Below are 27,984 nucleotides of genomic sequence, written 5' to 3'. Positions count from 1 at the left end.
CATTCAAAAGAAGGTTTATTTTACACTTCAGGAAATACAATCAGGAAATGTACAAGATTTAGGATGAATCGCTTTATGATAAAAAAGACAATGTCCTTTTCTAAAAGCAGTCGGAATAGAAGAAAACATGAACATGGGACTGCAATCATGTTTATTCTCCATTGTTGGAACTTAGAACACACATCAAATGCTACTCTACAGGCAAATGACCTGCATGCAATGTTGGCAAATGAATGAAATATGTACATACACTATGAAATGTGGAAAAATACAATGTATTTGAATATCATTAGAAAACTTAAGACATGTCACTGAGGCGGTTCTTACAAATGAATACATGTTTGCTTTCTCTCACTTTTACCAAGCTGCCCTAAGCAGCACAATAACATACAGGTGTGATGAATATATTAACACTATTTGCAATGGGAAAATGTGGATTTACTAAGAGCTGAGTTGCCTATACCAGGTGAACGTGGTGTCTAACTGCACATGCCAATATCAAAAATACACTGCGACTTTAAAGTCATGAAGACCGGCCTCCCAGAGATGATATTGTCTTTTTATACTGCAATAACTTACCAAGTGGCTGGCAGTCATCAGTGTTAACGGCACCATGGGTTAACATTAGTTACTGTAATGTGTGTGTGTGTGTGTGTGTGTGTGTGTGTGTGTGTGTGTGTGTGTGTGTGTGTGTGTGTGTGTGTGTGTGTGTGTGTGTGTGTGTGTGTGTGTGTGTGTGTGTGTGTGTGTGTGTGTGTGTGTGTGTGTGTGTGTGTGTGTGTGTGTGTGTGTGTGTGTGTGTGTGTGTGTGTGTGTGTGTGTGTCATGTAGATACAGTATGTGTGTACATGTAGTTAGCCGGGTGCATTTTGCAAACACAGCTTCAGCCAACCCGATCCACTACACATGTTTTCTCATCAGTGACTAAAGTGGAGGAATGCGTTGATGTTAGAAGAGAGAGCGATTTAACGTTGTCTTGCTTCTTCTCAAACCTCAATGATGTTGATAGACGGCACAGAAGGATGAAACTGCAACAGAAAAGATGAAAGACATCATGGTTAGCTTACTATTTTACTTTCTCATGTTCTTACAAACTGTGAAATACGAGTACCAAGTCAGTTTATTGGGTCATGAGAATAAAATGCCCTCTATCCGAATATCTCCATCCACAGCTCGAGAAGTACCCTTGTCATTTTTGTTTGCAAGCCAATCAGAAAGGGGGATTTAGCTTAAAACAAAGTGGTATCTTTTCTCTTTGGTGAGATGAAACCCCTTTAAGACTTTTGTTTAGCCATGTACACAATTGACTGATCGTAGACCTTGCATAACATCTGACCTCCTAATGAGGACTGGAATGAGAGATAAGCCAAACACAATGAGGCATCCTGAAAAGATTGCCCCTCAGCTTATTTACATTTAAATTCAATATGGTGCTAGTTTAAATCTCAGCCAGAGGTCAACACACACAATGTTAAAGACCTCTTCTATTGATCGGCCAAAACCTCATTACTGAGCTGTGACTGCATACATCTGTCCACTGTTTTCCTTTACTTTTATAGTCAAACTCAAAGCTTTACTTGTGACTCGATGTTCTATCTTTCAGGCATGGACTTGTCTATTCTAGATCATGCAATATATATCTTCCATAACAGACATGCTGCTTTAATGTTATTTCTAGAAACTGCGGCTTGAGAAAAAGAATCCTTGGAGATCTCCAGGATCTGCAGGAAAAACACCATTAGGTTTTATTTTTTCCTAGTGGAAATTTGATGGAAGATGTTGCCTTCTACATCAGATGTTCTAAATATCTCCTCAGATGGGATGAAACCAATTGGGGTAAAGTTTAACAAATAGGCTGTATTGTCTAAATGTGTTCCGGCAACAGTGTTATCTGTGTGCTGTTAATAACAAAAGCATCTAACTAATAAAACGTTACACTTTAACAATGACCTTGTATATTCTATTTTTAGCAGTGATTACCATAATCCTCTGTCTTTCTTGGTTCGATTCAAGATTTGTTTTTACTTTAAGTGAAAACCTAGTTTCTAATTAACCATACATTAGCATGCTCCACATTTCTCCACATGCAAATTTCATTATCTAATCAAATAAAATGTCAATTTCTGCCTCGAATCTAAATGTCAACTGCTCGTGTCTAATCTATTTATTATGAAATTATTTGGCGAATAAAGCACAAGAGAGAGCTTTGGTAGGTCAGAAAAAGTGTGGAGCTGATATGTACACCATACCTGGGCAGAATTTTGGAAGTGATCAATCATCATCTCCTAACAAATCCATTATTAATCATGGCATAGTGGATCTCTTAGTTACCCAGCCTGTACAGATGTACGTGCACCCAAAATAAATACAGTTATCATTTTAATATCCAGTACAACATAGTTTCCCGTTTCTAAGTGCCAATAGGTGGGCACTTAACTGTGCAATTATTTCTGCTGGAAGGTCATTTTGTTTACCAACAGCACGACACGGAACATGAAATGGAATCCTTGACACGTCTAAATAAGAAGAGGAAACGTGAAAATTAAGATCTAGGCTGAATTCCATTTAGTGTCAGGGTCGTGGTTTTGTGTATGCTCACTGTCACACACGCTGTTTGTTTACACATAAAGTTGCATGAAAAAGAGCTTTTTATTCAGATAAACCCCGCCCACCTTGCTCCTCAGCAGCCCCCCGCTGTGGTTCTCCGGCGTGCTCCTCTCCGACAACGGCTTGGCCTTCTCCTTACTGTTGCTGGAGTCGTTGTCCTTGATGATGTCATACTGCCGGCAGAACAGGGCAATCACAGCTGCCGGGGAGGAGAGAGATGGACACACACACACACACACACACACACACACACACACACACACACACACACACACACACACACACACACACACACACACACACACACACACACACACACACACACACACACACACACACACACACACACACACGAGCGAGGATAGGAATTCAGCGGTGATGCAGGGGGACTGTCACTCTCAGACATGTCACCACTTCCTCTAACGCTGAAAGGCCATGCGGATAATGGAATTCTGTTCCTCTGGGAGTGTGAAGCTCTGCCTTTATCAGAAAGCTTGGAAGATAGTTATTCTCCATGAAGTTTGCTTTGCTACAGTAAGAAATCTGCCACTTGCAGCACTGCCTCCAGTTTACTAAACACTGTAATGCGCACAAATAACTTGCTTCACTGAGGTTATGAATATTTATGAGATTCGCATCATTAAATATTCAGAACCTGGTATCAAGTTCTGGTAAAGAACATTACTGTAGCTGCAAGAAATCAAGGCACGTGTAATTCATGAACTGACAAATTATTATTCATGCGTCCTGTAAGAGCTTCGCAACACTGCAACTAGATGTCATATATATATGATAGGCATTTATACGGGTTTGTTTCTGGATTAAATTGCAGCAGCATTTGTTTAATTTGAAAAGTGATTAGTTTGCATTTAAATGATTCACATTACAGTTTATTGTAATGTTGTTATAAAGTCACAATTTTCCTCAGGAGCTCAGCAAAAACAACAACTGCTGATGATGATTTATTGAAAGCACTATTTCAACCAACACCACCTCGCTACATCGAAGCAGTATACAGCGTTTTTAAGCAATTGGCTAATTATTTTATATTTTTCTTTATTTTTTTCTTTGGACCTAGAACATCCGGCAAAAGCGGTTAAAGATTTAAAAAAATCATAAAAATAATTGTGATAAGAGCAAGAAATATAAGATGAAATGTGTAAAAAAACAACTATCTTTTGCCGATTTAGAACCCAAAAAGCAGGGAATATGGACTTTAAAACTGGACCGGCTGGAAATGAGCAGCTCATTATGATCGCGGCACATGAGATGTTTTTTATTCCTTCACTCCCACTCCTCATATTCTCCATGTCCCTTCGGTCTCTCTCATTAGTATTATTTAACATGTCACTCTGATACTCGGGGGTGTGAAACCTGGCGTCTGGCAGCCTGTCAGATCTGCCACTTCTCATTGTGCCTCAACACTTCATTAAGCTGCACACTTCCTCAAAGGAGTAGAAACTCACGCAGGGAAGGAGAGCTTTGAGGCAGAGAATATACAAGACAGCATGATGATGGTTTGACAAAAGTCTAGAAGGGAAAATCTATGCTCCGGTTTCTAGACTTTAACTACAGAAATTATGGATCTTAAAGCTCTTGTTCTGGATGACTGTATTGATTGTTGTGTCGATGTATTGATGTAACTACAAGATAATCTGCAGTGTAAAACCTCTTTCAGGTGTGCACAATTAGTTTGTATCATTGAGGCTAACAATAAATGCTAACACGTTGCAGTTCCAGTGGAAACAATCTGTTCTCTTTTAGCTGATTTGGCAGAATTTTCATTTAATTTCACCATCGACACCGACCAATCAATAACATGATATGCTTTCCCTTGAATGTATAGGTATCAGATCATATCGAATCTCCAATGAGGCTATTAATGATGGGACACATTTAAATATGTATTACTTTAACAGGACATAGTACTAGGATTGTTTATAGAGAGACTTGGTTATATAGCTAATGATATATAAACTAGTTTCAATAAATTAATTGGCCCTATTAAAACTTAAGAAATGTAATTTGCAAGTATGATGAACGCCTCTAGCAAGGTGTCAATTTGTGGGAAAATAACATTTTTAACTACATCCGGTTAAAAACAATCACTTATGTAAACAGGAATTCATTTCAGCACCTCAGGCTGTTACTTCCTGACATAAAATGTAATGGGGCAAACCACAAATTAAACTCACCAGCAGAACACTTAAATTGTCCTAACAGCGTTTCTTTAGTGCTAAAATGTTGTATTCACACAATAAAATATGGACTTTTACTATAACTATAAAATATGCGTATCTTCTTACTGACAAATCAATCAATAAAGTGCTGCTGTATTAATAAATATATATAAATATAATATTTGTATATATATATGTATAAATATAATATTTTTATATATATATGTATAAATAAAATATGTGCACGCTTTCTTTTACAGTTTAGGTATGTTTCATTGTATGTCTATCCATGAAGAGATAGCATCCATCCATCTTCTCCCGCTTATCCGTGGTCGGGTCGCAGAGGTAGCAGTTCCAGCAGAAAGCCCCAAACTTTCTTTTCCCTGGCCACATCAACCAGCTCTGACTGGGGGATCCCAAGGCGCTCCCAGGCCAGCGAAGAGATATAATCCCTCCACCTGGTCCTAGGTCTACCCCTTGGTCTCTTCCCAGCTGGACGTGCCTGGAACACCTCCCTAGAGAGGCGCCCAGGTGGCATCCTAACTAGGTGCCCGAACCATCTCAACTGGCTCCTTTCGACGCAAAGGAAATACCATATTGCCTTTAATGTTCTTCCTTTAATCATATTACCAAGCTAACCTATGTTGAGTCTACATATCTACATAACATATTTTCTTGTAAGTGCTTTTTTAAAGACTAAATCATTATTATTGTACACACAATCTGCATACCTACCTGCCCACATGACCAGGACCACCACGATGATGATCATCTCTCCTGTTTGTATATGTCGGGACTTATCCAGGCCCTGCACAGTGGGGTCATCTAGAGAGACCACAGGAAGGACATTTGTAGTCAACACACACTCCAAGGTCTAACTACTGAATACTGAGGACTGAACATTTTGACCTTTCCTTAATTGATACAACAAAGAACAACATACATTGGACATTGAAATGCAATCCAGTAAAAAACATCACACACAATAACACATAAGTCTTGACATAGTGTCAGTAAAAACGAACTACCCTTCACAAGTCAAGAGCTACTTCTCTGGATTTTCTGATAAGACCACCCTGTCAATTAGCACCGGTAAAAGTTGACACGCCCTTCATTTCTCATGATTTTTATGCCATTTAACAAAAAACGTAGTCAGAAAATGTGCTGGGCATTACCATAAATCAATCCTGTAGCATTAATCCTCCTTTAAGTGGATTGACTATGGGCCTTTTTCCACTCTGAAAACTATCTCTTAACCCGCATGGATGGAACTCTTCCAGATCACCACTCTTCCCTATTGCTTCTTTCAGTGAATCAAGTCGTCAGAAAACTGGGCCGAAAACTGTCAGCTCTCTTGGCGTGATGGCTGCTACAAAGTGGGGTCAATTACTTCCATCTTGGTTGTGTGCATGGGAAACGTAAATGAAGAAAGGGAAGGTGTGATTACTTAAAAAACTATGATTTATTTGAAGATTTTCAGTCTGGCTTTAGAACACAACATAGCACAGAGACAGCTCTGGTTAAAGTCACAAATGACATTCTAATAGCCTCCCCTATAGAACACAGGATAGAATTTAAAATTCTTCTTCTCACCTACAAAGCCCTTAATGGGCAGGCGCCATCTTACCTTAAAGAACTCATTATACCCTATTTTCCTACTAGGGCATTGCGTTCCAAGAATGCAGGGTTGTTGGTTGTTCCTAGAGTATCTAAAAGTACAATGGGAGCCAGAGGCTTTTCTTATCAAGCTCCACTTTTGTGGAATCAGCTTCCAGTTTGTGTTCGGGCGGCAGACACCCTATCCGTTTTTAAGAGTGCGCTTAAGACCTTCCTTTTTGATAAAGCTTATAGTTAGGGCTGATTAGATTCAGCCCCTAGTTTTGCTGATATAGGCTTAGTTTGTCGGGGGACATCTTACTTCTTCCTTCTCTCTGTCTATACCTGTGTACTCTCATGTTCCGATTAACCCAGCTTCCCCAAATTTCTTTCTTTTTGGTGTCTATATACGCCGGGATCCGGAGTCATGGATGATCCTGCGGTCCTGTGTCATGGATTGCGAGTCCTGGATCTTGAGTCGTGGCTGTGGTCCTGGATCATAAGTCCTGGATGGATATACTCGTGGATTCATCTTCTTATTATACACACATGCATTTCTAAACATTTGGACTACCTATGTTGCAAATGTATTATCTCTTCAATTTACACACAGCATCTATTGCACGTCTGTCCGTCCTGGGAGAGGGATCCCTCCTCTGTTGCTCTCCCTGAGGTTTCTCCCATTTTTCCCTTTAAACTGTGGGTTTTCTCTGGAAGTTTTTCCTTGTACGATGTGAGGGTCTAAGGACAGAGGGTGTCGTATTGTCATACTGATATTCTGTACAAACTGTGAAGTCCACTGAGACAAATGTAACATTTGTGATATTGGCTATATAAATAAACATTGATTGATTGATTGAGTGTAGAGTTTAAAATAGTCTCAAATCATTGTGTCTTTGTTGACTGTGGGTCATTGAACTCTTGAAGAACAACGTATGTCAGGACAATCAATGTAAGTTCTTGTAGCTTATACACATATAGTTCTGTTTTATATGAATAATTTAGCAATTTTTTGATTAATTTTTTGGTATCATACAGACTTAAAGAACCGTAAGTTATACATTTCTGAATTTAGAGGGGATTTGCCCTCTACTACTGGGTCCATACTGTCTACATTTACAGTCATCAGTAAATAAAGGCATCTGCTAACTACAGTAAAAGCAATAACACATTGTTTAACCAAACTACTGAAATGCATAGATAAAACTACCAAGAGAAGGCTGTTTCATAGAGAATCTACTGGTAGAAGGCTGTGTCAGTAATTAACCTTCAGGCTTTGGTATTCTGAAAGACCTTCCATCTAAACATCTGCAAATGCCTTGTTAACTGTGTTCTAGTTTGTCTTTAAAGGGCAATTTCCATGAGCATTTTAATCTTAAACGCTAAAAATGAATGAGCTTGCACACGACAGAATGTAAAGAAGGAACAATTTGGATTAAATCCAATAAACAAACCCTCAAAGCGTACACATACCTTGATGCTTAGTGGCATCGTAAACACACAGATGGCAGATAACATAAACTAAATGCTAATGCTACACCTTTGAGTCTGAGTTTCAGCGCTTTCATTGAATATTGCTTATCCATGCCCTGCTGTTAATTAGTAGTTGCTTTTATTGACCCAATAGTGAAGGTGAATTGCTTCCCCTTTTAAGTGTGCAGGTATTACAAATGGCTCCTGACTGAAATGTTCAAAGCAACTCAGCAATGAGCCCTCTTTGTTATCTATCAACTAGCAGTGTGGGATGTGCTTCCAGCAGCATGTAGGCACACATTATGCCGGGTCAGGACTCAGCTCAGCACTAAGTACGACCTACGAGCTGCTCTCCACTTTATTATCCCACATCTCTTTCTGTCAGAAGAACCTCACCCACTGAATTATAAACTGGCCCTGCACATATGAAAAGTAGATCATAGAGAAACCACTTGTATCAGGCTGTTTCAGTAATTCATTTGATCTTTGAGGTTTCTGCACCTTTCCATCTGAACTTCGTGCTCTTGTTTACCGTGTTCCAGTTGATCTAATGATCCTTAATTTGAAAGACGTGCTGCTGACTGTGAAGCATGCTGATATTCACCATGTGCATATTTAATATACAAGCCAGCGATGGAACAAAATGATGACCTGAATAACATGTTGTGCTGCCGTATCGTACATATTTCATGTGGCATTGCTACCACACTCAGACATATGCTGTGATTCTCTGCTGTAGTCGGGAACGTATGGATTGTGATGCCTTCGGTGAACTCAAAGAGTTCGTGTCGAGATAATTAGTTGACCTTCCTTCTGCTCACCCCAAATCCCAGGATGTTGTTTTGCGGCTGTTAACTGTGTCGGGAAGCCATGTAACAACACACTGGGGGGGCTGCACTGGTGTCATAATGATGAATCCTGTGATTTATTATTGCATTACGTCTCCTAGAAACTGTGATTTTAAAATAAAACATGCGTCTCCTACAGTAGCTAAACAGTGTATCAAACATGTGAGTTCAACTACAGCTAATTACAGTGCAGTATAATGTGAATTAATTTATGATGTAGAATCCATATCAGTATGGGTTGATCTTAAAATAATATGTACCAGGGAGCGTACTTTGTCTCAGTGCTGCTAATGGGGGAGCCTGGGTGTTTCTGACTCTCATCTTTTTGAAGTATCTCACAGTAATTGTGTCTGAGGGGAGTGCTTACCGAGGTAGATTTGACTGCTCAAGGCATGTATCCTTTGAAATGATTCTTTCTTTCTTTTTTCATCTCTTTTGTGAAACAGTTTGAGAGCAGGTGACAATCGCAGCAGCTTCATGTGGCTTGTTTGGGAATGTTTTGTATAACTTAATTGGAGGTTTTCTGTGTTGACTGTGGCGTCACTCTTCATGCAAAAGAAGCATGATAATGTAGTAGACACACAAATAGAAAATGCCCAATTACAAATATCTAACATTGTTAATCCCTTGTACTTCCATTATGCTGGAATTACTCCTCAGTAAAATACTTTTCAGTTTAGTTTGCAGAGGTTCATACAGAGCAATTGATTACTTTAATGGAATCCTAATAAACTGCAGACATATGACAACAATTGATCTTAAAAAGTCTCCTCCTCTGACCAAAGTGAGACATACGTCACTCTTGAAGGGCAAGTAAAGAACACAAATGTGGAAATGAAAGATTTTAATCAGAGTATATATATATAGTCTGATTAAAAGCTTTCCATGGAAATAATCAAATTGAAATAGACTTTGGAATTACATATTGATCCTCAGTAGCCTATTTAAATTCAAATGGGCATATATCTTGCCAGGAATACATATATAATATACGAAATAAATTGATTCTGAATCTGGCTCAGGCAAGTTGTACAGTCAGTTGCATATGCACTGATATGTAATTACATTATCAAAGATAATTGCGTTCAGGAAAAATATATAAGCATTATCGATTTATGGGTGTTATATCTATGGCTTTTTGGAATGCCTAGACTATGCTTCAAATCAATTTAGTTTCAATAGGAGGCACTTGGCTGTGAGATGCCGCAGCCAACTAGATTACAAATGCTTTTTAAGGAGCAATGGCCAGCAGCAGGATCCTGAATGTAAAAAAGTTCCTATTAAATTAAGATGCACTAAGGTCTGGGAAAAGAAAGTTTGGGGCTCTCTGCTGGAACTGCTACCTCCGCGACCCGACCACGGATAAGCGGGAGAAGATGGATGGATGAAGGTTTATGACAAAGGCATATTGTTATCTTGGAAGGAAACATTGTAAACTTCCTTTCAGAGAGGGCAAAAGCTTTTTAAGAGAAAAGATGGAGGTTATAAAAGTATTGGAGGTGTCTCAAAAGAGATAATTACATTTGTGTATTTGATATAGCAAAAGTTAATTTACAAAAGTATGTTTTCTGCTTGTTGTGGTTTTAAATAAAAACGCAAGTCCGCATACATTTGCATACATTATCAGAGTGAAAATATACAACGACACAGACCCTTAGATGAAAACTGAAGCCGAGCCATAAATCCGACACAAGAAATTTGATGTGATTGGACTTTGAAACTGGGACATGGGAAGTCAGCAGTGCAGGCATTATATTTATGGAAAGCTGACACTGTCGGCTTTTACATTTACCAAAACAAACTCCCACAAATGAATCTCATGCACTGAGTGGGCTGTTTTCCTGACCCACTTGCATGACTGGTGGGGGCTACAAATTGTGATTAATGGTGCAAAGTGAAACCTTTTCCAAAAGTATAAGTGAAATATTGTTATTCTAAGCGCTTCATTCAGATATTCATGGTTAGTTTATTTGTTTTTATTTTTATTATGGTAAATCATAATCTCGATTATTTGGGTCAATAATTGATATCAAGATTATTAAAAACGATTATCCATTTACTTTGAAAACATCAATTTATTGGAGAAAAAAAATGTGAACAGTATGTTTTTAACAGTTGATTACCCTGAACTTTAAGTATAATTCAACTGAAAAACCAATAAAAAAAAAATTATAAAAAAAAAAAAAAAGTAATAATAATAATACAAAAAATAATCGTTTTATTTAGATTACGTTGTTTTCATAATCGTTGCAAGCCATAATCGTAATTGCGATTAAAATACGATTAATTGAGCAGCCCTAGTGTACAGGCTCTTCAGCTGAACTTGAGCCTGAATGTGTTTTTTTTTCTTTCACCGATGGAGCCAGCTCAATTTATGTTATCAACCCTGAGTCAGCTAAAAAGGAAGACGTGTATGATTCACCTGCATCAGCACTTCCTATATTCATAACCTAGAGTACACCACCCCATAATATAACACAAGCCAACATTGTTTGAAGTAGCAGGCCTGTTTCTAGAACGGTGCCAAACTCAAGCTGTCAGTGTTTAAACTGTTAATATATTTGGCTCATCCCATAATCATGGCTAAAGGAATGTAGAGAAGGGCTTTTCTCTGAAATGTAGCCTTCCCAACTGCTTATAACAGCTTTTTCTGACACTTTCCTCATCTGTGCCATGAAGAATTGAGAATTACTAACCCCTTTCTCCATTGGTCATGGTGTTCATATTTCCCTCCAGCCTATGAGCACAGACACTGAATCCAAAGTGCTTCAGAGTGTGTGTAATCTGATCAGTTCACCCCGAGTTGTATAGAGTTGCTTGAATTCAGAGGAGTTTCCTGCAGCCATGCTTGAACAGTCTGTCAATAATGAAATGGTCTACAGGAGAAAATAGACCTGCGTGAGAGGAGGCTTTAGGTTACTTGCACTTTACTGTAGCTCATTTTCGATGGCAGGCCGCTTAAAAGCATTCAACAGCCAGAAGAGGCTTGAGTGCGAGAGCAGGAAAAGCATCTGTAATGAGTTGCTGCTGTGTTCGCCTCGGGGCGGAAAGCTTTATGTCGCGCAACAGAGTGAGGTGAAACACTCTGAAAAGATCGATGCAGTGACCTTTTGTGACCTTATCGATAATACTGCATTTTGACAAACTTTTATAGCATTTGATAGACTGAACCAACTCAATACCTGGCAGTTGAATGATATATGTTTGACATTGACATATCCCATGAAGACAAATGAATTGATCAGACTAACAAGTATTGCCTGTGTATCCGAAGAATGATATATATTATTCATCAAGCCACGGAACTACAGTATTGTAGCGCAAAAGCATAAAAAGTCATTTGAAAAAAAGAATACAGCCACTCCTGACACTGGGTGAAGTGTGTATGTCTTCAGTACAACAAACATTTAATTTGAAAGAAGTGCTTTTGTTGTGACATCTCAGTATAACGAATACTTCTTCAGGAAAATGTCTTAAAGGAAATGGAAAATGTCTTCAAATTAGGCCCAGTCATCAACATAGTCATGATAAACACGTATATAATCTGAAGGTCAAAAGTTGATCAACGTCACTGGTTGGCGGAGACTGTGTTAGTAGCATATCTAATGGATCTTATGGATAGCCTTTTAGTTTTGTTCGTAGTTTTTGAACAATAATAGAGTTCCACTTTAAGGAACTATAAACTATATATGTGGCTACACAAACAATATGAGTTAGCAAGAAGGATTGATTGTTGGTTTTAGTGTTGTTAGAGGGTTTGAGGACGATATTAAAAAACATATGGCCAGCCTTAGCGTTTAACTTCAAAGAAAGGTTTTAGCACATGTGAAAACACGAGCCCCTACTCTTCGAACCATGTTTTATTATTATCCGACAGAAACACATTTATTCAAATGATCTTTGCAAGAGGCAAACAACCATATGCCACAGCTCCTTACCTTGGTTGGAGCCATTGGAGGGGAAGTGATCTGTCTTTTTGAGGGTTCGAAAATGGACCTTCTTGCTGGCTTGGCTCTCCCCATAAAGGCCGATTGACTGGACCTGGATGATGTAGTCTGTCTCCTCGTCCAAGTCCCAGAGGACACAAGAGCGGCTGGTGGTGTTGACTTCTCGAATGAATCGTTGCACGTGTCCTTCCTGCCTCTAGGGATACGAACAGGGATAAAGTACACCAAAGTAGATTGATCTTTTGAATATATGCAGTAATCAATACAGTGTTGGTAATCAGGGTGAAGAAACAGTCCTGCAAATGGTCCCTAAGGAAGAAACCTTCATAAAAATGCTAAAAAAAATCATGTACCTCTTGATGGAGCCATGATAATGTGAAACGGAGGTTACCTACTGTACCAAAGTTTGCTGGAGAACGACATGCTGGGTGCTTATTATATTAACAGTTGGCAATTTAGTTTAGCCGTAAGGAGTCTTGACTGGGAATTATACATTTGCAGTCAATATTCTGAAAGCTTGTGACTGCAGGTACTTGCCGTCTAGACTAATCAGAGTCTCAGACTTTGTCTATGACCTTTCAGAAGGTTACTGGAGCAACAAAGACCCAAAGCTGTGAGAATGATACTCCTGTACCATTATCTATGTGTGGCTCTAGGTTGAAGTCTCTTTAATGGCCCTGCTCGACTAAAAGACAGCTGTAAACTATGAGTAATGTAATTATTTACCACGATATACATCAATTTAAGATGCTTACCATGACAAACATCTGTGTGTTTGGGTCATTTTGGTGTTGTACACAGACCATCAGTCACACTAAGTGAAAGCAAAGTTAAAGGGTTGCATGATGCCTTAAAGCATAAACACAATTACATAAACATATGGTGTTCACCCATTCAGGGTTAACATTTATTGGTTTTCCTATATTAAGCCTATGAAATCGTTTTAGCCTCAGAATTGCAGTTTGGCGGCTTCACAAAGTGGCCCCCTGTTTTCTCTTGACAATTCGACCATGCCAAGTTTGATTCTGACTCCAAGCTTGAAGGCAATATTGAGTCATCCTTTCTGCATGCTAAGCAAAGCTTTACCCAAGAATACACACTGAGATGAAGACACATCTTCATTCATCTGCTTGTGCATATGTGCTGCATACAGGACTGTCTCAGAAAATTAGAATATTGTGATAAAGTTCTTTATTTTCTGTAATGCAATTAAAAAAACAAAAATGTCATACATTCTGGATTCATTACAAATCAACTGAAATATTGCAAGCCTTTTATTATTTTAATATTGCTGATTATGGCATACAGCTTAAGAAAACTCAAATATCCTATCTCTAAATATTAGAATATCATGAAAAAGTATACTAGTAGGGTGTTCAACGAATCACTTGAATCGTCTAATTAACTCGAAACACCTGCAAGGGTTTCCTGAGCCTTGAAAAACACTCAGCTTGGTTCAGTAAACTAAATCACAAGTATGGGGAAGACTGCTGATCTGACTGCTGTCCAGAGGACCGTCATTGACACCCTCCATCAGGAGGGTAAGACACAAAAAGACATTTCTCAAAGAGCAAGCTGTTCACAGAGTGCAGTTTCAAAGCACATCCACAAAAAGTCTGTTGGAAGGGGGAAATGTGGCAGGAAACGCTGCACAACCAAGAGAGATGACCGCAGCCTTAACAGCATTGTGAAGAAGAGTCGCTTCCAGAATTTGGGGGAGCTTCAAAGACAGTGGACTGAAGCTGGAGTCCAGGTATCAAAAGTCACTGTTCACAGACGTGTCCGGGAAATGGGCTACAATAGCCGTATTCCCATGGTCAAGCCACTTCTGAACTCAAGACAACGGAAGAGGCGTCTGACTTGGGCTAAGGAAAAGAAGCACTGGACAGTTGCACAGTGGTCCAAAGTCCTCTTTTCAGACGAAAGCAAGTTTTGTATTTCATTTGGAAGTCAAGGCGCCAGAGTCTGGAGAAAGGCTGGAGAGGAGCAAAATCCAAGTTGCTTGAAATCCAGTGTGAAGTTCCCACAGTCAGCGATGGTTTGGGGAGCCATGTCAGCTGCTGGTGTTGGTCCACTGTGTTTCATCAAGCCCAGAGTAAATGCAGCTGTGTACCAAGAGATTTTAGAGCACTACATGCTTCCGTCTGCTGAAAAGCTCTATGGAGATGAGGAATTCATTTTCCAGCATGATCTGGCACCTGCCCACAGTGCCAAAACCACCAGTAACTGGTGTACTGACCATGGCATTACTGTCCTCGATTGGCCTGCAAATTCCCCTGACCTGAACCCCATAGAGAATATGTGGGGTATTGTGAAGAAGAAGCTGAAAGACACCAGACCCAACAATGCTAATGAGCTAAAGGCCGCTATTGAAGCATCCTGGGCATCCATAACACCTCAGCAATGCCACAGGCTGATTGCCTCCATGCCACGCCGCATTGATGCAGTAATCCGTGCAAAAGGATTCCCAACCAAGTACTGAGTGCATTAATGGACATTTTCAAATGTTTGATTGTGTTTTGCTGTTATAAATCTTTTTTTTTTACTTGGTCTGAGGAACTATTCTAATTTTTTGAGATAGGATTTTTGAGTTTTCTTAAGCTGTATGCCATAATCAGCAATATTAAAATAATAAAAGGCTTGCAATATTTCAGTTGATTTGTAATGAATCCAGAATGTATGACATTTTTGTTTTTTTAATTGCATTACAGAAAATAAAGAACTTTATCACAATATTCTAATTTTCTGAGACAGTCCTGTACTTACTCATTATGCTGGACAAACTCATGAAATATAGTGTTTGATGAGCATATAAAAACTCCTCCATGGACTTCAGTTAGTGACTATATTATCATTTAATTGTCCGAGTAATATGTTTTCAGTCACTTATACCTATTTTAGCCGTACGTGTTTCACAGGCTGGCACGAACAATGACAGGGTGGGTTACAGATTCCAGGTGCACTTCTTCATACTCACTGCATGGTGTGCCAACAAAATTTAAACTGGACATGACAAAGGCTCAATGCCAAGTCACAAATCTAAAACTAATGCAATTTTCCCTAACGGCCCCTACACACGGCGGCGTGCGTTGAAGCTTGCCGGCGGGCATGTCTGACGCTCGACCAACAACCAATCACATGAATCTCCCGCCCCAGACACACAAGCAGCGGTTTGATTGGCTAGAGCTTGTACTGGCATATGATTCGATTGGCTGACGCTTCCGTCGAAGCTTCAAAAGTAGAACATTGCTCTACTTTTGAAGCAAGCAACGCTACACTTTGCTCCCACAATGCAGTTCGGCGAAGCGTGACGTCACCCCATTAAAAGTGAATGGACAGAAGCGTTGAAGCTTCAACGCAAGCCGCCGTGTGTAGGGGCCTTTATGGGGGGTTTTCTGCCAACCCGTCCATGTTTCGCCATATTCATAATACAAGTTTAGGACTTACCTGTTGTGAGATCGAAAAGCCGATTATTATATCTCCCTCTGGAACTTCCCAGGATACAGTTGCAGAGTCGGCTCGCAGGTGCATGACGGACACATTAACAGGAGCCGGTGGCCGGTCTGACGGAAAGGAAAAAGAAATAGACTTTCTGTTAATCCACCAGATATTACTGTAAATTATCCAAGCCATATGTGTCCACGCTGCACCTGGAAAGTCTTGGCACTGAACTCAACACTATAACCTGGCTGTATGTGTCATCATGGTACACTAACTGCTGGGTCTCATGTTATAAAAAGCTAAATATTCAATAGACCCAGTTATAAAGCACCTTTCTTTTCTTCCGACCACTCAAAGCGCATTAAAACACATATCAACATTGACCAATTACCACACAAGGTGCCAAACTGCTCTTCAGTATCTTATCTCATGTTCATTTATACAAACTCAAACTCTAGCTTTGCCTTCGGGAGCAATTTGGGTTCACAATCTTTAAAAGCACATTACAACATGCAGATTGTAGCCGAGGTAAACTGACGATCTTCTGATAAGTTTTACCTCGTGAACCAAGCACTGGACTACAGTGAAGTTGCCTCTTTCATCTCCAGATACCAGCTTTACTGTTTACTGATCCTCTTAGACCAATAAACCATTGGGTTGACATTGAAAACTGTTTTCAAAGGCAGCCTCAGTGTGGCCACTCAAAACAACCCAATACTGTATCCGCTCCTCTGACCAAACAATAAGATGAGTCAATTCAAACACCTTCGTTAAGTCTCCTTGTTACTAGCTGTTATAATTGTCTGCTTGCATTTTAAATAAAACCTGCATCAATGTCTCATGTTTTATGTCCTTTATCTTAAACAGCCTTATCGGTCGAGCTGACCAAAGTAACCATGGTATCCATTTCATGTCCAACTCATTCAGGCATGGTTACGTTTCTACATTCTGGTACATTGCAACCATCTATCTTGATGTGGTTGCTATTGGAAACGTTGATTGCAAAGTGGGACTAAAGCCTGAGAAGCAAAGGCAGGAGCGCCTGAAGGTGACAGATCTAATAAAGCGCCCTATACGTTTTCACAGTCCCCTAACAATAGCTCAGATCAGAGGGACAGATGAAATGGGATTGGCCGTGCCGATGGGGACCTGGAGGCTGTCCTCGGGGTCTAATGGACTCTGTGTGTTGTCGCAGAAAGTGACTGGAGCAATGTTGAGAGGTTAACGTGAGTGGACAGGTCTTGAGATGTCAGATTTGTGAGAAATAATGAGAAATTAATAGGGGATCTTATGGGGATCGCATCAGATAAGACAAAGCTTGATACTTTAATGCTTTTCCTATTGAGTTGTAATTACAGTATCAGAGCTGCTCTGTAACTACCTGTAGTACGATTTTTATACGAAGCTTTCGGTAGCTAGTCAAGGGAATGTTAATTGACAGTTAGACCCTCCAGAAAAACGCGGGCAAAAATCCTTCATTATGCGGGCTAAATTCCTTGATTATGCGGGCTAAAATCCTTGATTATGCGATTAAACATGCGGGGTTTTTATGTGATTTTATGCGGTGAAATTGCGGGAAGTTGCGAAATATGCGGAAAGTTGCGGAATATGCTAAATATGCGGGAAAAAAGAATAAAAAAATAAATAAATATTGGGCTGTCTTATTTATTCTCTCTCACACACAACCTGCCACTAACGTTAAACCCCTTTACTATTCAATTAAACACATTCAATGTTTATTTATTGTAAAAGCAATTGGGCTATTTTAATCTCACACACACACACACACACACACACTTCTCCGCCTCATTCTGTTTTCATTTACTCGTTCGTTATCTGACCAGCTTCAATCTTGTAGGCTACTCACTTCGTTTCTTGTAGCCCTCGAAAGGGTTTCGGAGGTTGATGCCTCGGTGAACGTGAGTTGTTTGGCTTTCTTGTCCGCAGCAGCAGAAAGCATTTTCGAATGTTTGAATGAATCAAAGTGGGTCGACTCGTCACCGTCGATTTTCTCTTATGCTCCAACACACAGTTGCACGGGGTGCAGAATAGTTTCCCCCCACTTTTTGCCCGATCTTTAGTAGAAATGTTCGTCGGTAAATGAGATGGATTAGATTTTTTCATCTTGGTGTTTTCTCTATCGTGTGAGCTCCACACGTTCACTCTATACAGTGTTGTTTACATTCTGTGATGCGCGAGCTGATGACGTCACGTCAAGACGAGTTAACTTTTTTTTTTCTCAACTTTGTGTGGAAAAATGCGGGGATTATGCGGCCTTTTGATAAATATGCGGCCTTTTCTTTTTTTTGTGGCATTATGAACTGCATAGGGAGGGGTCAAGGTCAAACACTTGGTTCCTTGGGCTCATGACAAGGTCAGAGATTGGTAGTTGAAGGGGAGCGAATGAGCTGAACAAGAGGCCAGAGTAATACTTAGCCTGTGGTGGAGAGGAAATTAGTGTTCCCACTGTAGAGAGAGCGGAGAGGGGAGGGCCTGGCTTTAAGTATCAAGAGGTTAGGAGGTTACGTCCGTCTCCTTTTGCCCATTTAATGAGAGTATTATTTATGTATTGTCACAAACCTGGGTGTACGGATTGATCGGGATTTTAAACTAGACAAACAGATTCTTTCGGCTAAGACTTTTAGCAAAGGTCAAGCCTTTCCTTTCTTTTAATGACTTCGAGAAAGTAATACATTGTTTTATATCCACTAAACTGGATTACTGCAATGCTGTGTACATTGGACTAAGCAAGGCTTCCCTGTCTCGCCTACAGCTGGTCCAGAATGCTGCTGCACGCCTCCTTACAAGGACAGGCAGGCATGAACATATTACGCCTGTACTCGCCTCTTTACATTGCCTACCAGTCAGTTTTAGAATACGATTTAAAATGTTACTGTTCGCATACAAAGCCCTAAACGGTTTAGCCCCGCCGTACCTGGCAGATCTTTTAAAACCATACACACCCACACGGTCAGTGGAGTCGGCTGACAGATTACTAAAGCAGCGAGGAGACAGAGCCTTTGCTGTTGCAGCTCCAAAGTTATGGAACAAATTGCCCCTCCAGGTTAGACTTGCTTCAACTCTGCCTGTTTTTAAATCTCGTTTAAAAACCCACTTCTTTTCCCTGGCATTTACAGGACAGGTGACACTTGTGCTTTTATATTTGGGTTTTTATCTTACTAGTATTTTGTATTGGTTTTAAGAGAGTTTTTCAGTCGGTGGCTTCTGATCTGGTTTCATTGTCTCCTGTTTTACATTTGTTTCATGTCCTGTCTGTTTTGTATGTGTTTATGCTATGTTTTTATGCAGTTGTTGATGTACAGTACAGCACTTTGTTCAACTCTGTTGTTTTTAGGTAAGGCAAGGCAAGGCAAGGCAAGTTTATTTATATAGCACTTTTCTGTACACGACAATTCAAAGTTCTTTACAAAACAAATTAAAATACTTTTTAGGAATAAGTACATTAAAAACACATTATACAATTTTACAACAGGCATTACAAAGCAAAGATAACAAAATAATAAAAATAAACACCACAGGTATACAATACATGTTTAAAAGGCATACCGTAGTTCGAATATGATCATCTCAATTAAAAGCAGCAGCAAAGAGATATGTTTTTAGTCTCGATTTAAAAATAGTAAGCGTTTCTGCGGAAAGTGCATGATTTGGGTAGTTTATTCCAGAGTGTCGGGGCATAATAGCTAAATGCTGCCTCCATGTTTTGTTTTTACTCTCGGAACCGATAGCAGACCCGCCCCAGAAGACCTGAGGCACCTTGATGGCTCATAATTATGCAGGAGTTCAACAATATACTTTGGTCCTAAACCATTTAATGATTTAAAAACTAGCAATAGTACTTTAAAATCAATTCTTTGGCCCACTGGAAGCCAATGTAGAGATTTCAGAACCGGACTGATGTGATCCACTCTTTTAGTGTTAGTGAGGACACGTGCAGCAGCGTTCTGAATCAGCAGCAGTTTTCTGATGGATTTTTTTGTCAGCCCTGTGAATACACTATTGCAGTAGTCGAGTCTACTGAAAATAAAAGCATGGACAAGCTTTTCTAAGTCCTGTTGTGACATTAGTTTTTTAATCCTCGATATGTTCTTCAGGTGATAATAAGCAGACCTTATGACTGTTGTAATGTGGCGGTTGAAATTCAGGTCTGAGTCCATCACTACACCCAGATTTCTGGCTTTATTAGTGGTTTTGTAGTCTGCTGACTGAAGCTCTGCGATTACTTTTAATCGGTCCTTCTTTGCTCCAAAAACAATGATCTCAGTTTTTTGTTTGTTCAGTTCTGAAAGTTCTGAGTCATCGGGTCAGTGATATGCTCAATGCACTTGCTCAGTGTTCTAATCGGATAACAGTCTCCTGGTGTGATTTTAAAATAAATCTGGGTGTCGTCTGCTTAGATGTGATAACTTAGATCACTCTTTTTAATAATTTCAGCAAGAGGTAGCATATAAATATTAAAAAGCAAAGGTCCTAAGATGGAGCCTTGAGGAACCCCGCATGACATATTTGTCAAAGTTGATGTGTAGTTGCCTATTGAGCAGTGGCGAACCGTCAGGGCCTTCAAGGTATTCAGAGAATACCCTGGAACACTCAGATAAAACAAACAAAGAATCGATTTAATTATATAAATAAAATGTAATAAAATGTATATAAAATGAAAAGAGAATTGTATCTGTGTCGTTGATCTGTAATATTACAGTGTTACGTTGATTTGTTTGTCCTTCTCGGACCATGCACTACGCATTTCAGTGGTTTTGTGTTAGAAAAGAAAGCAACCAATCAGATCTTGTCCTTCAACAAAAGGTATTCTACATCCTTGATAGAATGCCCTGGCCATTGCACTGAATGAGAGCGTACGTTTGGACTGACAGTTTGATCAACCAATCATATATTGATTTGTAGTCAATGGGCGTATTCTTTCAGAGTTTCCCTCGGTTCCAGGATACTCTAGAAGGCCCGCTAGTTAACTGGCTCGAGACAGAGGATCTGTCCGTTTTATTGCTGTTAACGTTGAAATGACAAGTGCAACAGGTGAAGATGAAGTTGTTGCGGAACTGTTGTGAGCACCCTTTCCAAGACGGCTATTCAGTGAAAAGACGGACATTATAATGCCGCTGAGGGGGGGGGGGGTTCGCCACTGCTATTGAGACAAAGTTTTTTCTGTCCTTTAAGTAGGTACTAAACCAATTTAGAGCTGTTCCTGAAACTCCCACCCAGTTTTCTAGACGGTCTAGCAATATGTTGTGGTCAACAGTGTCAAATGCAGCGCTGAGATCTAATAATACTAAAACTGATATTCTGCCACTGTCTGTGTTTAATTTAAGACCTTAACATGAGCAGTTTCATTGCTGTGGTTAGGTCTAAGGCCTGACTGAAACACATCAAAACCGTCATTTAAAAACATGAAATGTCTCAACTGTTGAAAAACAACTTTTTCAATCAATTTGCTTAAAAAAGGAAGGTTTGATATTGGCCTGTAATTATTCATTACGGTTGTGTCCAAGTTATGCTTTTTTAGGAGCGGTTTAATTACTGCAGTTTTCAGGGCCTGTGGAAATACACCTGATTGAAGAGAGTTGTTTACTATGTGTAGTATATCTGAGGCCATACAGGGAAAAACTGTTTTGAAAAATCCTGTCGGAATAATATCGAGGCTACAGGAGGAGAATTTCAGATGTTGAATAATGTCTTCCAGGTCTTTAGCATTTATCAGAAGGATAAATGTGATAAATGTGCTGTAGAAATGAAATGGATTGGATTGGATGGAAGCAGGTACTTACAGTATGTGTGAAGATAGATGTGCAGAAGGTTAAGAGGGAGTGCAACTCGCATAAAGAATATATTGTCCTTGATCTTTAGAGAGCTACGGGGCTGTGAGTCAATACATATATATATATTCCAGTAATGGCTTCTGTGTCCTTGTTTCTAAATCACTGCTAATGTTTGTGTCACGTACTGTACATATGATGAGCATGCTAATGATGTTATAATTCAATCTATTATCAGTGAGATAACAAACCAACATGCTAGGATGCTAATTGGCCAACAAAGCCAATCAACAATTTCCTCATAACATGTTTCATATAGCTATATATATATATATATATATATATATATATATATATATATATATATATACAAGGATTACACTTCTCTTTATTTTAAAATACCCACAGAGAACCACCTTGTATTTCTAAAAGCAACATCGAAGTTGTTGTTTTGTAAAATACATTGTGACCAATACACACTTTGCCAAAAATAATAAAGATAATCATTTGTTTTGGATAAAATCTGACTAGTTACCAGTTAACACTATGAAGCTTACATTGCCATTTCCTAGATTGTCATACAGACCACTTCAAAATCAGGTGCCACATTTATCTAAGACAGGACACATTAATGTCTCCTTGTCCTTTAGGTAATGGGGGTTGCAGACAGCAAAGGATGTGCAAATATAGCAGCCAGTGAGCGTGATGCATCGTCTGTGGCTCATTTGCTGGTGATGGAGCAGGTGACAGGGCAGTTAAAGCAGGCCATGAATCATCAGTAATGTATGAGTGACGACGCCCTATATGATGCAGTTGCCATTGCAGGTTGTTGAGCAGGTAAATTATATTTTCAACTGGGAGTACCTCCAATAATGTAATCACATTGAGCTCAGGAGAAGATTCTCGAAGGCAAATATTTTCATTGATGTAAGGTCCCATTCCCCTCCCCATGTTGTCTTCTGGCTTGTATGATGTTTCCATCTACAGTAATTCATCTGATCTAAAGTGTTACATTTCATCCAACATTCTAAATGAACTGCAATATATCCAGAACTGCGCTGCCCGCCTCCTCACCCACACCCGCTCCAGAGACTACATCACCCCGTCCTTCAAAACCTACACTGGATCCCTGTCCGTCAACGAAAAAACCAAATCCTTCAGTTCTCAACAACCAGCCCCCCCCCCCCCCCCTACCTCACGACCTAATCCAACATCACACCCGTTCCCGCAGCCTTCGCTCATCAGAAGCCAACCTCCTCTCTATCCCCACACGAACCAAGCACCAAACCTGGGGGGACATAGCCTTCTCCATCGCTGCCCCCACCCTCTGGAACTCCCTTCCACAACACATCAGAGACTGCACCGACCCCCCCACCTTCAAAAAACTGAACAAAACACACGTCTTCAGACTGGCTTTTAATATGTGAATTATGTTGTGTTGCTGTTTTAATATTTGTATGGATGTCACCTTGGTTGGTGATTGGCTAATGGTTACACAAGCCAAAACATCGTTATGACATCATAAAGTGGCCAAAATCTGATCAGCTCATTTTCAGACAGGTTTTATATAAATGGATCAGGACAAAAAGTGCCTGAATATTTCAGAATGTCTTTACACAGAGGGGACAAATGTTTATGTAAAAAAGACATGAAAAAGTGGATTTCGCATAATAGGTGACCTTTCATATTTGTTATCTGCCACGTTTCCTGAGTACGACCCACTCAACGTAATGTGCTATGTAAGATCTGCGATCAAACAGCGATAGGTCAAAGCGCCCGAGGCGTGTGTCAGTACAAACAAATGGTGAGTCCCTCTTGGGATGTGGGCCAGTGCCAGAGTGAATCATACTGTAGCGTGTAGCCAAAGCCCGGCACATTAGCTACTCCCCATCTAACCGGAGTGCACAGAGAGAGAGTGAAAGAGCTGCTGGATCTCTGAATGGCTGACGAGCCACGTGGAAAGGAGCCCAGTTTGATTTGTTAGAGCTGGTATCTCTATATTTGCTTGCGAAGCACGATTGGGCAATTTATTTTTGATTTAAGCATAGTTAGTTTATTGGTTGCCTATACTCAATATTCACAGCAAAACAGAAGTGATATATTTTCTTTTATGGTCTAATATTCAACATTTTGATTCATCCCAATGCCTGTGCAGTGTTTGGTCGCAAAGCATCTTGGGCAACCATGACACATTGATTAAGCAGAAAATATTAGTTGTGAGTAGAAAATGGGAAAATCACCAGTCCGGTTCAACGGGAACAAAATCTGATAGATGACGTGTCATTTCCATTTTGCATATCGTTCGATGTTGAAAAAAAGCAATAGGGTTGAAATGGTATCCGATGAAAAAGCAATATAAAAAACCTATTTTTGTTTAGTTTTTACAACCAATGTTGGTTACAAACTAATAGCACTGATGAGTTAATACAAAAATACAACCAGGGAACTCTAATTTCTGTTTCTGTTTTAGGGACCTTAAATATCATTATAATTTATGAGAGAATGCTCTATCTAGTTGCACAGTAGACATCCTAATTCTACACATTTCTTTAGGGTGCGATAGCAAGTTCAACTGTTATTTTGGCTGCAGTTAGTATCATGTGCAGATTGATTTAACTTTAACTTCTTTTGAACCCAATTATTTCTATGATTTCCATCTCATGCACTCATTTCCAGTTGAAAGTGTCACAATTTGTTCTGTAACTCAGTTAATGCCCCAAAAAAAGACCTTTACTGTACAAAATATATCGAGTCTGACATGATTAAGTGTTCAGCTCGTTATTCTGCAATACATGTTCCAAATGATTGATCAATCACAATAACAACTCATAAGTCATATTGCTTTCAAATGGAAAACACTGCGCTTTACCGAGGGTGTGCACCATATTAAAAATCATATTTCAGTCTCAATTACCTCCAAGCCAGTGACAGTTTAACGGGCTACATGTAAAGTAATCCATTTGTAATACATATAATGGCTGCAGATGTAATATATCCTCTGACATGAAGGCAATAACTCATAACAGCGGCTGTGAATGTTCAAACTGCTTCATCCGATGTGTTTCACAACCCAGTCGTGGGATGTCTAAATGTCCTCTGCACAGCAGGAGGCTGTCGCACATCTGCTCGCAGGCCTATTGCAAATAGCCTGGTAGTGAAAATCTAAAGCAATGTCATGCTGGTTTAATCTCAGCCGCAGCGCTGTCTGCCCCATATTACCTTTGAAGACCATTTTTTTCTTGTTTCATTGTCAAATTTCATTCCCCTCTGAGATCCTGCCTTTCTTTCTCATGTGATGCTATATGGGAGGCAACAGTGACTTAATGTGGTCTTTGATTAAATCTTCAGTAATTTCTATCTAGTGCAACTGTTTGAAGTAGCTATGTAGATGGATACAGATGGAAGATCTTGTCCAGCCAGGCGTGGCTAAGTCCTATGCTTTTCTCCTCTATTTTAGAGCCTCTCCACTGCAGATGCACTTACTGTCCCTCCCTTTAGGTAGATATGTCCGTTTGGACCAGGTGCTAGTCTAAGGTGAATGTAATCAATGGCCAAACCCAGAGCATTTCAAGCCGCAAGCTAACATTTATGATTCAAGCGTTTAGGAGCAGAATTATTGTTTACAGAGTTGGTAGCATTGATTTTATTGGCTCCAGCTCAGTTTTTACTGGTTAGACAGATGGCGAAAACAAGACAACAAGTGTGAGCTTCTAAAACAGATACAAGATAAATAGTCCAGTTTTTCCACACACCGTAGTCTGTATTTTTGTTTACATGTCTGCAATGTGACAGCAGATACAATTATTACAACTCTGATGGATTCTGCTTTAATACCAAACGTCTATTTGTCAAAAATGTGTCACCCGTTTTATGAACAGCAGATTGCCAATTTCAAGAATGATATGAGCCTCGCCATCCAGATAAATCCAATAAAATCTAATTCATGTTTGCCCGAGCGCCGGTGGTAAGTGGGATTCATTTTCTAGCTTGTTTTCAGACTGTAAATATTGTTACCTTCATTCAAGTACATCTTGTGAGGTTGGAAAAAGATAAATCAAAGACCTTGCTTGGGTTAGAAAGACCTTGTGGCATCATACTGGGGGTTTTTTTTCTCAACGATTTGTTATAAAAGGAAGCAAAATATTCACTTTAAGTCATGAATATCTGGTTAAGTTGCATGCTTAATGGATGAAATGAAAACGAATTGACAACTATTACTCTAATAGAAACAATTGTACGCAGATTTTAATGATTGAAGAAGGTCTAAACTGAAAATGTTCCCTTTTCTTAATGTCGTATAGACATCATTATGAACCAAGGAAGCTTACAATTAATTGATAGAATCCACTGAATGTGAATCTCATCATCTCATAGCATGACTGCAGCTGGCAGTAACAAATTCAACATTTATTAGTTTGCTTTGAAGCTCATTGCAACCGCCAAATGTATATTTATGAGTGCCATGTTTATTATTTTAACAGTGGCTTTTCCTGCTCTTGACAGCCCCATGCAGAACTGAACTGAGATCAGAAAGGTTTTTTTCATTTCACATATCAGCGCAGAATATGACAAAAGCTCGGAATATTTGTATCAGGCACACACCCACAGAAAAAACGGTGCAGTCCCAATCTGATTTTCTCAAGGCGCTATCACACGTAAGTCTCAGTTCCCTTGAGAGGCAAGGGAGAAAGTGATAGAGGCAGATAAAAAGACAGAGGTGCACGCATAAAGAGGCAAATAGAAATATTTCTGCTACAGAAATAAAAACTGTTCATTAAAGCAAGTTTGAAACTCAGCTTGCAATGGAAATAATGCAGAAGTACTTATAATTGGTGCTACTGAAAAATAAGACCACCTACAGTTTACAAGCAATCTCTCTCTTTCATGTTTGACAGGTGTTTCTATGGCACATTATTATAAGAAAGTGAATGCCCCTATATATTTTTGGTCACTTATGAGAGCCTTTACACATTTTCACATTGTTCAATAACGCAGTGATTTAACAATTTGTCAAACAAATGAGAAAAAGTGTCTTGAAAGTGATCAGGCAACGAAAAAAGGCTGGATGTGGCATTAGTGCAGATTTACTTTATAAGACATTATAGGTTTCATGCTTTAAACAAGCTATTTTTTATAAGATGCATAAATAGGGCAAACTGCCAAGGTTATACTAAAGGTTATTATATATTTGTGAATGCAAAATAAATAAACACAATGTCCTTTTTTGTAATTGATTAAAACAGGTTATCTTGTAATCTGTTCTACATGTGGTTAAACAGGGGTTAAATGAGGAGCTACAGTAGACCTTTGCGTAGAAACATATTTCATATCTTGTTTAATGTGAAATCATGAATAAAGTGAATCATCAGGTGCTGATTAAATTCCAAGAAAAAGCCTCGTTATCGCAGTGGCAGCTTTATGACACTTAGAACATGGCTAATGGCACGTTTTACAAGGCTACAATCATTGATTTGACTCCTCTGCTGTAGAGGCGTTCACTTACTTGCTCCTACCAAGAACATGCCGCTGCCAAAAAGCAACAGGACCACGGAGTTGACCAAAACAAGCAGGCGAGCCATTTCTCGAAGGGTATCGTTGCTCCTCTTAGAGTAAATTGCAGATATCCTACGCTTGAAGGGCAACTAATTCACAGCAGTTCATTTTCTTTGATGAATGAATGAAAGGTCACTGGCTGTTTCGGGGTCGAGGTGGTCAGTAAATAGATAGCCAGTGAAAGAACGTGACAAATGATGTGTTCAGGAACATGTTGTCGAAGCCGAAGCGGATTCTTCATTTAGGTTTTAAATCCAAAAGTCCTTAAAATGTGTTGTCGAAAGTGCAGACGTCCATCATCCTCGAGAGCTCAGGTATGAAACAGGGAAAGGATGACGCTCGCGGGCTCGTCGGTCCCCTTACCGCGGGGCCATTCAGCAGCATGGACAGCGCCTTAAGTTAAAATTCACAGTGCCTTTTAGCGTTCCGCAGACCAGTGTTCACGGCTGGTTACGGGGTTGGTCATTCCTGCAGTGCTTTCTCGATCTAGAAACCATGAGACCCTCGCACTTAGCGTTTCAGCTCAAGTGCACGCGCAGCACACCGTGAT

General features: G+C 39.6%; 1 protein-coding gene across 2 annotated transcripts; it reads right to left on the bottom strand.

Annotated features, from left to right (window-relative positions):
* Window positions 1–2: 2 nt before the first annotated feature.
* On the bottom strand, window positions 3–27,974 carry fndc4a (fibronectin type III domain containing 4a). Of its 2 annotated transcripts, XM_079646283.1 has the most exons (6): window positions 27,385–27,974; window positions 16,099–16,214; window positions 12,643–12,847; window positions 5,523–5,612; window positions 2,673–2,806; window positions 3–1,028 (listed from the first exon to the last, which is right to left on the bottom strand). In XM_079646283.1, the coding sequence occupies exons 1-6, from the start codon at window positions 27,458–27,460 to the stop codon at window positions 987–989; spliced, it is 663 nt and encodes a 220-aa protein (XP_079502409.1). In that variant the 5' UTR covers window positions 27,461–27,974; the 3' UTR covers window positions 3–986. The 2 variants fall into 2 exon arrangements, with proteins under 2 accessions (XP_079502409.1, XP_079502410.1); XM_079646284.1 differs by lacking the exon at window positions 5,523–5,612.
* Window positions 27,975–27,984: the final 10 nt, after the last annotated feature.

This window comes from Notothenia rossii (assembly GCF_949606895.1).
Source record: "Notothenia rossii genome assembly, chromosome: 8".
NCBI classification, from domain to species: Eukaryota; Metazoa; Chordata; class Actinopteri; order Perciformes; family Nototheniidae; genus Notothenia; species Notothenia rossii.
Note: the sequence above shows the minus strand (reverse complement) of the source record. Positions and strands in the feature narration are given on the sequence as shown.